The sequence below is a fragment of the Pagrus major genome, chromosome 23, assembly GCF_040436345.1.
Source record: "Pagrus major chromosome 23, Pma_NU_1.0".
Classification (NCBI taxonomy): Eukaryota; Metazoa; Chordata; class Actinopteri; order Spariformes; family Sparidae; genus Pagrus; species Pagrus major.
In genome coordinates, this window is record NC_133237.1 from 12,321,666 (window position 1) to 12,337,590 (window position 15,925).

Consider the following 15,925-nt stretch of genomic DNA (forward strand, 5'->3'; position numbering starts at 1 on the left):
AATCTTTGTGAGAAACACACATTAATTACAAACACAAATATTACTAAAAAAGGACATTATTCATTCCATAGAACTTCTTGGAATCCACACCTCAGAGAAAACATTAGCTGACAAAAAACAGCATTTGTGTAGTAATTGCAAATTTTCAGCAGAGATTTACACGTGCACTACAGCAATCAGTTTTTAGTCTCCAAGTTTTTCTGGTTGTTTGTGACTTCAAACATCCACAATATGAAAACTGAACCTTAAACCAGCTGCAGCAGAGTGAAGTATTCAATTATATGATCTTGCTCATGTCACCTTTGTTTGCAATTAATATATAAAAACAAAAGAAAACATATGAATTAATACATCGATAAATCTTACAATTATAATAAAATGTGTTTTTCATGATCCTAAAATTCCAGGTTAAACTTTTTTGCATTTTACATTATAATATTAATCAAATAACTGAAGCCATTGTGTAACTTATTTGACTCAGGTTTATTACAACCAATCTGCTGGATGCTTTGACAAAAACATAATGAAATAGAAAAATCAAATTTTCTAATTTGACTTTAAAAGCAGAATGTGATGTAGGAGGAGCTTCATGTAAACAAACTCTCACAGTGATCCAGTTTACATCATATTTAAAGAGGACTCATGGATTTGAAAACAGAAGCACACTTTGAACATGGCTTACAGAAAGCTGACACTCCTGGCTGTTGCTCTGTTTGTTTTGACTGGGGCTGAAGGTCAGACCATAACAGAGTCTGAACCAGCAGTTAAAAGACCCGGAGAGTCTCACAGACTCACCTGCACAACATCTGGATTTAACTTTGGAGGCTCAGTCTGGAACTGGATCAGACAGGCTCCTGGAAAAGGATTGGAGTGGATCGCGCTTGTACACACATCTAGTTCTCCTATTTATTACTCCCAGTCAGTCAAGGGTAGATTTACCATCTCCAGAGATGACTCCAGCAGTAAAGTCTATCTACAGATGAACAGTCTGAAGACGGAGGACACAGCAGTGTATTACTGTGCCAGAGAGACACAGTGAGAGACAATAACAGGAGAGTCATACAAAAACTACTTCCTCTTCCAATTGAGTTGTTCTGCACATAGTCACAGAGAATTAGAGTAGAGACTTTATAAATGACAAAAAGTCTGTTTTGCCTGTTTTTCCTTGGAAGTAATGTTTATAGGAGATGTAAAAAAAGTCCATGGGAGAAACTTCTGATCATAAAAGAATGTTTTTTGGTTTTGTATCTCCTGTTTAATTTGTGCAATGACATTGTAACTTACTGTCACTTACACTCAGGGGTGGACTGGGACAAAAATTCAGCCCTGGCATTTTCTGTCCAGACCAGCCCACTACATTATCAGCGACACCACGTAGAAGTCCACAAATCTCGCGGCGTCTTCTCTCACACATACTACAAAGCAGAGTCATATTCCTTGATAGCAGTTAACAAACAAAGCATGTAGCTATGAACTCAAGGACTTATCATATCAATGAAAGTGTGTGTGTCATAAAAAAAAAGTCCTGACACCATCATTTATGAACAAGATAGTCAAATGGCTTTGTCGTGTTTTCATTAGGACACTTTACTAGTGTTTCCCAATGCAAAACAGCCACATCTTTGTGACCTGAAAATGCTCAAGACAACACTATACACAGCCATTTGAAAACTACAGTAAAAGTAACACATTTACACACAAATTAAAGTTACACACAAATTATACCTTTTAAATAGTTATCACCTCAGTAAACAATAAATGAATTAAAAGATTACAATAAATTCAATGGTAAATATTGCAAATTAAACTTATTATTTCCTACAGATTTACTTGTGTTTTATATCTCTGTTTGCAGCTCATCAGGCCACGTGAATGTTTACTGTTGCTATGGCAACAAGAGACCGCTGACGTTAGCATCTGTTAGCTAGCGTAGCTAAATCATCTGAACAATAATAACCCATAATATCACAATTCGGCATATTTGAACAAAATCAACCACAGCTACCAACAGTCACAGCCCTTTAACTCTGGGCTGATGTGCTGCCACATGTTAGATTGTCAAAGTTAGAACAATAACGGCTTCAGTCCCTGAGGAGCTGCGTTAGCATTAGCGGCAGCTACGTTAGCATTAGCGGCAGCTGCGTTAGCATTAGCGGCAGCTGCGTTAGCATTAGCGACAGCTGCGTTAGCATTAGCGGCAGCTGCGTTCATCAGTATGCAGTTAGTGAGGTCACATCACATTAAATGTAAAAACGTTTTTTACTTTGTTTTGGACGTGTCTCAAACATTCAGCCGAGCCAGCCCCAGGCTGACGTTACTGACCCTGTCTGCCTCCACTCGCTCATCATCGTCAGGTCCTCCACCCTCGTCTCCCGGCGCAGCAGCACCTGTGGCTGCTGGCGGGTCGGTGTCACTGGTCCCGGCACCAAAAAGCCTCCACCTCCAGAGACTTCAACTGTTTTAATCGCTGGTTTAAACCCGGGCGTTTCTTCCTCTTATCCATTTTCAAGTAGCGGACACGACAGTTTGGAAGACGCTCACGACTACCACACACTAACGTTACTACGGGCTCAGCAGCAGCCCGGCCCGCCCGCCGCCCGCGGCCCGCCCATCGAGGTCCTGCCCCACCCTGGTTCGTGTCGTGATTGACAGCACTGTCAGGGCTCTCTGAGCCTGTCAGCCCATGATTGATTGACAATGACAAACAATAGACCAATTGTGTCGATGCTGGTAACACACTGCTAGCCCTCTGTAGCCAATTGGCCGCCCAATGGGAGGGAATTTAGAGAAAAACAAAGCGGACCGGACCAGACCGGCCCACATTGGGTCAACGGCCCACCGGGCAGTGCCCGGTATGCCAGATGGCCAGTCCACCCCTGCTTACACTTGGCATACTTATACAGTATAAGCAGACCCTGGGTGCCTGGAGGTACAGACACCTTGGAGAATGAGCCTTGGAGAATCTAGATAATAATAATAATCAGTTAAGACATGACATTGCTGAAGTGTTACACACGCATTTTCTGGTGCCCTCCTGTCAGATGACTTTTTTTTTTTCTGATGTATGGCATACTGTATAAAGCTGATCTGTTGACAGATCTGTGTTTGGAGTACAGATTTTCAATCAATTTGCATAAGTACCATTATTGCATCTGTTTCATGTTGACTTTTATACCTCATTTCTGATTTGTAAGTACAAAATGGCCTTTATGTTGGAGCCCAACAGTTCTAAGACTCACAAGCAAGACAGTTTTCTACAAAAAAAACCTAAAAAGCTAAAAGAAATAAGTACCAATTTTACTGCTAAAACTTTTAACTGCCCTGTTGACTCAAAGTTCCAATATAGAGCTGACAGACCAGCACAGATGTAGAGATACTCTGTTAAAAGTAAAAACCATGCATCCAGAATTTTACTTGAGAAAAAGTATTTAACACGTTTTAACATTAAAACTGAGTAAAAGTACTCTTACTCTACTCTCTTGCATTTAAAAAGACCCTCATGCTTATCTCAAAGAAAAGTAACACATAATGTTTCCTCCACAGGATTCAAGTGTGTCTCTTACCTTTGAGCTTTGAACTTACATCAGAAAGGAGGGATATTAAATAATCGATTTGGTGCCTGGTGCATATGATCATGTGTTCTCATCTGCTGCTGCTCACAAGGGGTAGTAAAACTCTGAAAGTTGTCAAATTAAATTAAATCTGTACTGTCATAGCTTTGATTATTATTATTTGATAGTTGTGATAGCAGGATTAAGATTTTCAGCATTTATATAAGAAAAGTGGTTTGTTAGTTCAGTTTCTTGTCATATTGGAAATTCATTGTATATCTCTGGAAATCATCACACAAATACAGCAAAACTTTATTCTACATAAAGAAAGTCGAAAACAAATAGTAAAAGTGTTCATAGCAGGAGTATCTCATGTACAAGTATATTCATTATTCAGTTTCAGCACACATCAGGAACAAAATCCCTAAATCTAAGTGGTTGAAACATTTAAAATAGTAGTTATTTCTTTCTTTCTTTCTTTCTTTCTTTCTTTCTTTCTTTCTTTCTTTCTTTCTTTCTTTCTTTCTATGGTTTGCAAACCTCAGGAGTCATTCATCAAATCCATTCAAACTTGAAAGAAAGTTTAAATAAATAGGGATCTCTACTCTGTGCAGCTGCAGGGGAGGTGCTGAGGGCTCAGCTCAAGTCACTGAGAAACAAACACACACAGCAGACAACTGAAACAATGCATGTTTTCTTTCACAGAAGAGAAATTACAAGTCCCTGTTCATGCAACGTTACAGCATCTATATTTATAGAGAAGATGTGGACACAGGTTATTATGAAGGAACATGTTGATGTGATCCTAACAAGCGAGTTTGTTGAATCAGAAAATAGTTACAGTCCCCCCTTTGTAACGCTAGAGGGCAGACAAGGACTGACTGTGTTTTTAATGCTGATCACTTGGCCTTACATGGAACACATGGCAGGAAGTAAACCACCAACACAATTACAATTAATGATTTCATCATTCTGTGAGTCTCTGTGATGGTTTCCTCACCCTGTCGATACATAAGCAATTTAGGTGTCAATCTTACTTATACAAGTGCTCATACGTGTGAGTCTTTGTCTGTACAGATGTATTTCATGACTCCCTTCAGTCAATAAACATCAGTTTTTTTCAGCATTGTTAGGAGGAGTCAATGCAAATCTTGAACTCTTCCATCTTTATTTATCTCGCTGCAAACTGAAGACAAACCAAACCACCAGCTCAACATGCAACATGTTTTCACTATGTCTCTAACTACATTTCTGATACTATCACTGGCTTCTGGTGAATACAAGCTTCTGAACTCTTTACTTTCTACGTCAAGGTTTCTGTTTGGCTCCATTCTGATCAAACTGCTTTTCTCTCCAGGTGGTTGCACTCAGACTCTGACTGAGTCTGAACCAGTGGTGAAGCGGCATGGAGAATCCCACAAACTGATCTCTACATATGCAGGAATATCAGATAGTGATGCTGATATCAGCTGGATCAGACAAGGTGAAGGAAAGGGACTGGAGTGGGTTTCCCACATTTCTGCTCCGACTGGAGGCACTAAACTTTATTCCACATCGGTCCAGAATCGCTTCACCATCTCCAGAGACAACAGCAGACAGCAGGTGTATCTGCAGATGAACAGTCTGACGGCTGAAGACTCTGCTGTTTATTATTGTGCTCGACAGCCACAAAAATCATGAAGACTATTGATGAATAAGTCATTAAAGGGGCTTTTTAACTTCACCTCTCTCTCTCTCTCTCTCTCTCTCTCTCTCTCTCTCTCTCTCTCTCTCTCTCAGATTTAGTGTTTATGTTGTACTGTATCTCCAAAATCTCTGTCTGATAAAATGCAAATTCACAAACTGATGTGGATCGCTTATATAGACACAGCTAGTACTCCTATCTATTACTCCCAGTCAGTCCGGGGTAGATTCACCATCTCCAGAGATGACTCCAGCAGTAAACTCTACCTACAGATGAACAGTCTGAAGACTGAGGACACAGCAGTGTATTACTGTGCCAGAGAGACACAGTGAGAGACAATAACAGGAGAGTCATACAAAAACTACTTCCTCTTCCAAATGAGCTGCACATAGTCACAGATAATAAGAATAGAGACTTTTTAAATAACAAAGAGTAGGAAGGACAAGATAAAATAACATAAAGAAGGACAAGCTGCTTCAATTAAAAAGTTAACTACTCATAAATGATGCAATTAAATGAAACTAACAGAGTGTCTGTACATGAGCCACTCCCTCATCATGATATCCTGATGCAAATCTTCAGTCTGTGCAGTGTACTTCTGTCCTGCTGACTGCTCTTGTACTTTGTGTGGAGCATCAGAGGTCACATCTCCAGCCTCAGGATGATGAACACACTCACTCTTCTGCTGGTTTCTCTCTCTCTGTCCTGTGAGTTCTCTTGCTTCTTGCTGTTTTATCTTTTATCACACAACAGGGACTGATGGTCAGTCAGTGATAGAAGAAAACTTCCCAAATGACTGTCTCACTTTCTTCTGTGGTTCCTCTCTCCTTTCATCTCATCAGGTTGTACAGGTCAGAGTATGGAGTCCATTCCTTCCAGTTCAGTAGTGAAAAAGCCCGGGGAGACTCTCAGTCTGTCCTGCAGGGGATCTGGCTTCACATTCAGCTGCTGCAGTATGAACTGGATCAAACAACCTGCAGGAAAAGGACTGGAATGGATGGGGTTTGTTCGCAGTGATGCAACTGCAACTGGATATGCCAGCAGTTTGCAAGGACGAACAGGAATCACCAGAGATAACGGCAACAGCATGGTGTATCTGAGACTGTCCAACTTAAAGCCAGAGGACTCTGCTGTGTATTACTGTGCCAAACACACACACTGGTTAAAATAATCAGAGAAGCTGTGCAAAAACCTGTCAGAATGTATTATTACAAACACCAACAGGGGGCAGTATGGGACCTAAAATATGGCTCTAAAAACACACAGACAAAAAGAAACACACAGTGACATCAGCAGACGATTTTGTTCTTCTCTTACTTCCTATCTGTTTGGACTTTTACTCGTACCAAATGTGTTTGTCTCCCTCTCTGTTATCAGGCTCGTAAAGAATAAAAACGTGAATTTTAATGCATTGTTTTAATAACATTCTAATAACTTTCTGTCAGTTCATAATAATTTGAGAGATCAAAATTACTTTTTGTAAGATGTGACCAAGTTACCAAGGTCCAAACAGTCAAACAGTGCATTGAATATATTAATTTGGGGATGTGCAAAAATCCCTCAGGGCTCAAAGAGCAATTAAAGGCTTCTGGGCTCAGACCAAAATCTTCACATCCACATTAAGACAATCACAAGATCAGTTCAATATCATGTTAACAGAATAAGACATTTTGCAAAATATGCTTTTTTGGTCAGAGTCAGAAGATCAGTGTCATTCTCATAATCCTGTGTCTTGACAACTTGTACCAGGACAGTTGATCCTTCTTTTATATCCTGTCAGTGTCCTTCTCTATGCAAAGTGAACTTCCTCAAAGTCTGCTATAAAGACTCGATTGGAAGTGCATGTGTTGGAACGGACATGTTCATCGAAGATTCCCTAAAGTTCAGTTTCGACTTCGACTCTTTCAGTAACACAAAAACACAAAAAACCTGAACAAAAACCCATCAGTGCCTGAACTCTTGAAATCACCAGAGGAGGAGCCCTCAGACCACTAATGATTTCAACACCAGTTCACTGATGAAGAGAGAAACAGTCTGTAGATTTTAGAAAAAGGATCTTAATTCAATTTGACAACAATAGGTTAAATATTTGGACGTTATAAGGTGTGATAGTTTATTGTATGTTTTCTCACAGTGAAAAACAAATGACACTTTTATACATTATTAAACATTAAAAAATTCAAGTAATGAAGTAAATATAGTTCACATCTTGAAAACACTGAAAGTTAGTTTCGTTTCAATAAGACATTGTTCAAAATATATATCTGATTGTTATCTGAGTCATAATTGCTTTAATCAGTGAATCAGGAGTCTTCATCTACAAAACATTTGCAACACGTTTGTCAGTAATTTAAGTTCCATCTCTGTGAGTGAGATGAAGAGAAACACCTGAACATTTAGTCTTCACTTTGATTAATTAAAATATATCGTAGTCAGCTGATTTGCTGTCATCAGTATGTAAATTAGCCTCCTTGTGTGTTGCCTCATAAGGAAGTGAAGTTTGTGTCAGTGAGAGGACAGAAGAGCTCACATCAGCTTAGCTTCAACATCAACCATGTTCTCTGTAGCTCTGCTGCTGCTGCTGGCTGCTGGATCCTGTGAGGAGCTTTCAGTGGATTCACTCTAATAAACACATTAGAAACACTGAATAGTCAGATGGATGATGGAGATAATGTTGATTTGTGTTTCCACAGGTGTGAACAGTATTGATCTCATCCAGCCAGACCCAATGGTTGTGCAGCCTGGACAGTCTTTGACCATCACCTGTCAGGTCTCTGGTTATTCTTTGACTGATAACAGCTATGCAACAGTTTGGATCAGACAGTGTGAAGGAAAACCAATGGATTGGATTTTCCATATGTGGGGTGGTGGCAACTTTTATCAAAATAATGCTCTGAAGAACAAGTTCAGCTACAGCAGAGACACTTCTGCTACAACAGCGACTCTAACAGGACAGAATCTGCAGCCTGAGGACACAGCTGTTTATTACTGTGTACGTCTGCCCACAGTGATACAAACCACCAACAGACCTGCACAAATACCCAGAAACCATGTGACTCAACCACACACATATGTTGTTAAATGCAAACATTAATATAGACAGTGCTGTCTGATGAGTTGATAACAAATTAATCTTTATGGAATTCACTAAATCATAGAGGTATTTTTTGTTTGTGGTCGACAGAAGAAGAGTTGAGAATTTTAATGGTAGATCTAAGTTGACTTCCCCTGCAGTCGACATCAGTACAGAAGAGAAGAGAGAAATTTCCCTCAATACAAGATGCATGTGACATGTTTTATTAATTTATTTTTATGTATTGCAATGCCTTGAAAAAAATGGAAAAAAAAACATTTCATAACTTAACTACAACTTAAAGAGTAGCTGTATTTCTTCACAAATACACAAATAGGATGCAACTTTCCCTGTTGTAATTTGGCCAAGTTGAAAAAAAGCTCTAAACTTTACATCTTAAGCCATTTAGAAAAAAGATTATTTTTTTCATCACACCATCTGTCCAGAAATTGACAGGACTTTTTCTACAGTGTCTGCTGTTACTCTACTTATGAAAATGTGTGTGTGTCACATGTTCCCTCTTTAAACCTGTAGAGGAGGTCTATGCAAACTCTTCTCTTATAAACACACCATCAGTAACTTGTGACAGAAACCTGTGACAGCTTGAGATATATTTGAAACGCTGAGATCAGAGAGCTGTGAACTACAGTGTGTATCACAGAATGGAAAATACAATCATCTGGAGTTTATTATTTGTAGTTAGTATTCATGGTGAGAAAATTCATTCTGCTTTACTTCTTTTGTAAATGTCAAACCTGTGATTTACAAGTTTGTTGGATAATGATCACATTTTCTTTACTTACAGGAGTTTGGAGTGAGATCAAACTGGAACAGTCTCCATCTGAGGTGAAAAGACCTGGAGAGACAGTGAAGATGTCATGTATCATATCTGGTTATAGCATGACGAGTGCTTATATTCACTGGATACGACAGAAGCCAGGGAAAGCTCTGGAGTGGATTGGGAGGATGGATACTGGGGAAAACTCTGCTATCTATGCCAGCTCCTTTCAAAGTCTTTTCCTCATGACTGAAGACGTGTCCAGCAGCACTCAGTACCTCGAGGTCAAGAGCCTGACAGCAGAAGATTCTGCTGTTTACTTCTGTGCTCGAGAGACACAGTGACTGAAGACAGTGGAGCAGCTGCACAAAAACCTCCACAGACAACAAACATGTGATCTTCATGACATTCTCACCATGATCTTACCTAAAAAGTCCCTTGATTTAATACACCTTACAGATACCATATGGTGTCATTTTTATTATCTTTGATGATGTTACATTAGTCAACCCAATAGGAAACTGTCGAAAGTCTTTTGCAATGACTTGGTATTCAATATTTAAATGCAAATTTCACATTCACAAGTAGAAAACTCATCACCAAAGAAATTTCCTAGTCATTTTGATTAAAAATAAAGACGATAGTCCAAATGGAAAGTCATTTCTTTGGCTCTGACTTTCAGGATGGCATCTTGCATTTGCATCTGCAGTAAATATAACTCATTGATTATAATTTTACTCTCACACTGCATTACATGTATGAGGGGGACTGTCAGTATTGACCAACTGGCAAATCGCAGACTAGAAATGCACCATTTTTAACAAGAGGCTTGCTGCTTTGTTCCCTATGCAGGTGCAATGGAGTACCTGCATAGGGAACAAACTGCACCTCAACTGAAGCAAAATGTGCTATTAAACAACCTCATAGATCTATAAGATATCATAGGCAGAGTATAATGTTTTCATAACACTAAATTGCTTCAAGTCTGCATAAACTGAAACACAGCCTGGTAAAACATTCAGTTCATGTCAGTCTTTGACCAACTGGCCAATCTGGAGCTGGAGGTATCTGATCCTTCACTGTGCTCTGTGGCCTTATGTGTTTACAGTTTGTGATTCATTATTCAAGATCAACATGTGAACATGTATGGACAAGATTTCTAAAACTTGTGTGTAGTTTGCTGTTGACAGAAGTATAGAAACATCTCAAAGCCATAATGAAGAAATGTGGCAATTTAAAACATTTGGCTTATTATTATTACACTAATATCAATTGCACATTTGTGTAATTAATTCTAAATTTAAATGATATAGGACTTATTTAATAAACTGGAATTTAGTCAAATTCATTTCTCTCCTCCCTGTGAGGAGGAGTCAATGCAAAACTCAGATGTCTTCCTCCTCTACTTATCTGACTGCAGAGAGGATGACAGAGAACAGTGGACACACAGTTTAACATGATGGACTATAGGACAGGACTGCTGCTTTTAACTATCTGCTGGGCAGGTGAAGATTTTACTAAATCTCTTGATGTTGAGTTTCAAACATACAGTAATTAATTTAGATTTTACTTGTGTCTCAACAGGTGTTGATGGTCAGACTCTGACAGAATCTGAACCAGTGGTTAAAAGGCCTGGAGAATCTCACAGATTGACCTGTACAGCCTCTGGATTCACATTCAGCAGCTATGGGATGCACTGGGTCAGACAGGCTCCTGAAAAAGGACTGGAGTGGATCACTTATATCAGCAGTGATGGCCGTAGCTACATCTACTACTCTCAGTCAGTCAAAGGCCGGTTTACCATCTCCAGAGACAACAGCAGACAGCAGGTGTATCTGCAGATGAGCAGTCTGAAGACTGAAGATTCTGCTGTTTATTATTGTGCTCGACAGCCACAGTGACTGGAGTTGGCTGAGCAGCTGTACAAAAACATACAGAACTCATCTTTACTGGACTGGGATGAGACAGTGTTTGTTTTTTGTTTTTTTCCTTTTCTCTTTTGTGGTTAATTTTTATTAAAATCGTGAACAAATTAAGGAGAATGATCATTTACCAACTACAATAACCATTAAAAACACAAGAAAACAAACATTTTACAGTAACAATCACCCCCTCACAAAAACAGCCAAGAACAGCACAACAGTCTGGTTGCTGAAATCATTGTCCAGGCCTGATCAAAGAAACACACACAAGTCAAGATGCATTACACATTGAGAGACTGAAAATATATTTTTTTAAAACAACGGAAACCATCAGTAGACCTGAACAAAAACCCCTCAGTGCCTGAACACTTGTAACATGAAGCCACCAGAGGAGGAGCCCTCAGACCACTAATGATTTCAACATCAGTTCACTGTTACAGTAAAGAGAGGAATTGACACTTTTAGCAATGATAAAGTTAAAGGAATACAACATATTTTATAAAAATTTACAATTACAATAAAACTGAATGTAGCAGAGACATTTTCCAAAAAGTGTCTGACACACAATATTAATGTGAATAAATGACAACATTATTTCAGCTCATAACTGCGTTTTTAAGTTTTTCATTACACAAGAACAAAAACCCACAAACAAAATATGTTTTTATTCCTACTGGAGTTTTCTGTCCCCTGATATCTAAATGATATTCAACGATCACCACTGATGTCCAGGTGACCACCTCACAGGGTTCAAAAGAAACATTTTTACTCTGTAATCTTGTTTTCAACGTCTCTGACAGACATCCAGAGGACAGCTACTTATGGGTCAAAAAGAACATTTTTATGACGTCTGTCTCCAGCTACCTCCAGACATCCTTATAGTACTCAAATCTCATTCTTTTGAATATAGAGCAAAACAGGACACAAGGTACTACTAGTGGGATTCACACTGGTGGCTGCTGGGAGGTCTGTATAATGATGAGCTATCAGCTACTTAACATTCAATATTCCATTAATAATGACTGATTCAAAAGTCCTCTATGTTTAACTGAGGCCAATCTTGTCTTCATTCACTATTAGCTTTGTTGAATACCATGTTTTGGTCATCAAACCTCCACCAGTTAGGCTATTGTTCAAAGGTTAGAAGACCAAAATGTTGTATTCAGTAAAACTGATTATAATGAAGGTATTGCGCTTGCTTGTGTTTACTGAGCCAAATGATCACTTTCTATTTAATGATGTTTTACACAACGACCCAACCTTGGAACATTTCTGGAACTTTCCCCAAAAGTCCATCCCTTATTGTAAATATCATTTTGATATAACTTTATATCAAATAGCCATTAGTCATAACTACTGTTTACACTATGATTTAAATATGTTTCTCTATTAACAGGTATTTTACATGACAATTTGTCAAAAAAACGTATTGTATTTTTCAATAATGGCAATTCAGATGTTGAACCTGTGTTAGACGTCTGTAGACCTCTAAAAAGTGTTCTGGCTAGATGCTTTTATTGCACATTCACAGACATCCAACAATAGTCAGACAATAAGAAACTGAACCTGTTTTGCACATCCATAGACATCCAAGAAGGTCCCAGCCAGACATTCAAATATTCAACATGTGCTGCCTGTTCACAGACATCCAAAACAGGTGGATGTTCAGATATTAAACCTGTTCTGAATGTCCACCAGACATACAAATGTGAGTCTGGACAGATATGATCTGAACAACCTGACATCACGTGTTTTCTTGGAACCTCCTGAAATATTGTGTTTGTCACCCTGTTGCACAAAATATATTAAAACATGCAAGAGGGTCTCTTGGATGAATGACTCGTGTACAGTGAACATTTATACTCCAGTTTCACCAAACAACAACTAAGATCCAAGTCAAATCCGGTTCCTCCCTGTGAGGAGGAGTCAATGCAAAACTCAGATGTCTTCCTCCTCTACTTATCTGACTGCAGAGAGGATGACAGAGAACAGTGGACACACAGTTTAACATGATGGACTATAGGACAGGACTGCTGCTTTTAACTGTCTGCTGGGCAGGTGAACATCTACACTGACCTTAATTTTAAATAACTTTTATTTGTGTTGCCAATGCAACACATGACACACATATGTTTTTTGTCTCAACAGGTGTTGATGGTCAGACTCTGACAGAATCTGAACCAGTGGTTAAAAGGCCTGGAGAATCTCACAGATTGACCTGTACAGCCTCTGGATTCACATTCAGCAGCTACTGGATGAGCTGGGTCAGACAGGCTCCTGGAAAAGGACTGGAGTGGGTTTCTACTATTAGCAGTGATGGCAGTAGCTACATCTACTACTCTGAGTCAGTCAAAGGCCGGTTTACCATCTCCAGAGACAACAGCAGACAGCAGGTGTATCTGCAGATGAACAGTATGAAGACTGAAGATTCTGCTGTTTATTATTGTGCTCGACAGCCACAGTGACTGGAGTTGGTTGGGCAGCTGTACAAAAACCTGCAGTTCTCATCTTTACTCCACTGGAATAGCTTAACCATGGAGTATTTGTATATCATATATAAATATATCATATTTTCGATTGAAAACTGAAATATTAATAGTAAACATTAACGCAACTAAACACAATAAAGATCTCTTGTTGATAAAAGGGACCATAGACAGCACAACATTAAACATTTCTACAAATAAAGACGAAATAATGTCTGTAAATTATTTGGAATCTGAATGAGTCATAATATGATGGTGATACATAATGTTACAGTTTCTTGTATAAAATCACTAGAGGGCAGTTGGTGAGAAGTTTGTCTTTCCCCTGTGACTAAAAGGAAACTCTCAGATCTGTGTTCTAGTTGATCTTGACTTTCTGGCACTCGACACTCAGAATTAGCTTTTTCATTTTGTCTCACAGGTTTCAATATCTGTTCTCTGTATGTTGTAAAAGATCTGCAAACACATAACCTGTTTTAAATGTTTTACGCAACCAACAGCATCAGACTGAAGTTTTCATACTATTCACATGATCCTGACTGATGTCTCTTTATTCCTTTTTTGCAGCAAATACAGTGAGTGAACAAAAAAATGAATGAATCAATGCTGCAGTGACAAAAAAGCTGTGCTTATACATTCAAAGTTTATCATGTTGACTGTTAATAAATTGTCTCAGGAAAACAGCTCACATCATATTTAAAGTTTGTTTTAATGATTTGAAAAGACGCTGAACACACTGCAAACATGACTTATAGAAAGCAACATTCTTGGTGTTTTCTCCTTTTGTTTCCATGAGTGAACACCATCACTGTTTTCCCCATTATCCATGATTCATGTTAAAACTTTGTAAATACAAGAAATGATCCCTATCGCTGTTTTCAGTTATACAACAATTTATATTATTCTTATTATTCTTAGTCTTATTCTTAGTAATCATTATTATATATTTTTATTCTTTTTAAGACAAATCAAAGTCACAGGTGTTTAATTTCTGTAAATTAAGGGACATTTTCAAAATGTAACAGTTGAGTGTAATGAAATGAAAATATCATATGTAAAGCAGAGGTGATTTCCAGGCATGTTTTCACTCTGCAGATATAATAACAGTCAACAGACTCTTCTATTGGCTCCAGTCAGACCAACATTGATGCTTCATATGTTTGATTCTATGCAAACTCAGTGAGCTTCCTTGTTACTCAGCTATAAAAACTTGACATCAGGCTGTCAGTGGAGTTCACAGCACGTCAGTTTCAACATCAACCATGTTTTCTGTAGCTCTGCTGCTGCTGTTGGCAGCTGGATGTGAGTCTCTCTGGATTTGTCAAAGTCAACAGTTCTTCTTTTGCAGTTTAACTTGATCATTTGTTACAAAACATTTTCTTTTTTTAACAGGTGTGAAGTGTGAACAGTTGACACAGCCAGCCTCTGTGACTGTGCAGCCAGGTCAACGTCTGACCATCAGCTGTCAGGTCTCTTATTCTGTTAGCAGCTATCGTACACACTGGATCAGACAGCCTGTAGGGAAAGGACTGGAGTGGATTGGAGGTGCACATGTTGGATACAGCACATACATCAAGGATTCACTAAAGAACAAGTTCAGTATCGACTTAGACTCTTCCAGTAACACAGTAACTCTAAATGGACAGAATGTGCAGCCTGAAGACACTGCTGTGTATTACTGTGCCAGAGAGTCACAATAACACAAATCATCAGTAGACCTGAACAAAAACCCCTCAGTGGCTGAACACTTGTAACATGAAGCCACCAGAGGAGGAGCCCTCAGACCACTAATGATTTCAACACCAGTTCACTGTTACAGTAAAGAGGGGAACAGACATATTTAGCATTGAGGTATTAACAGAAACATGAGCTGGTTTATAAACATATTCAATAATGACAATATTGAATGGACACATTTTCCAAAAAGTGTCTTGTCTGTCTGACTCACAATATGTAAGTGAAATAATGACAAAATGATTTCAGCTCACAACTGCGTTTTAAAAAGCTCTTTATCTAAACAAAAAATGAAACATAAATCAGGATTTTCGTTCCTACTGCAGTTTAATTTCCCCTGATGTCCTTTAAAAGGTTTGTGTCCTGAACACTTCATCAGAAAATCAACATTACAACACAAGGAACAACATTTGTCGTCATTTCTTGTTGTCCCGCCTAAAATATAATTTAAAATACTCATTTTAGTGCTATTGTAACATTGATCAGCTTGTGAAATTATTGTCATGATGCACAGTGCTTTATAACGAGGGGCAACCAACTTAAATGGTGTGTTTGTCAAATAGTTACACAAAAACTACTAAACATGCAAGAGTTTCTCTTGAAGGAATGAATCATGTACAGTAAATATTCATTCTCCAGTTTCACCAAACAGTAACTGAGATCCAAGTGGATTCCAGTGTCACACTGTGAGGAGGAG

General features: G+C 38.6%; 1 gene segment (V, D, J or C); it reads left to right on the plus strand.

The window, feature by feature from the left end:
- Positions 1–15,925, plus strand: part of LOC141018962 (immunoglobulin mu heavy chain-like) — an 80,920-nt gene that overhangs the window by 20,256 nt on the left and 44,739 nt on the right. The window contains 1 exon segment of the C gene segment in view: positions 5,331–5,335. Within this exon segment, the coding sequence occupies positions 5,331–5,335 (5 nt within the window).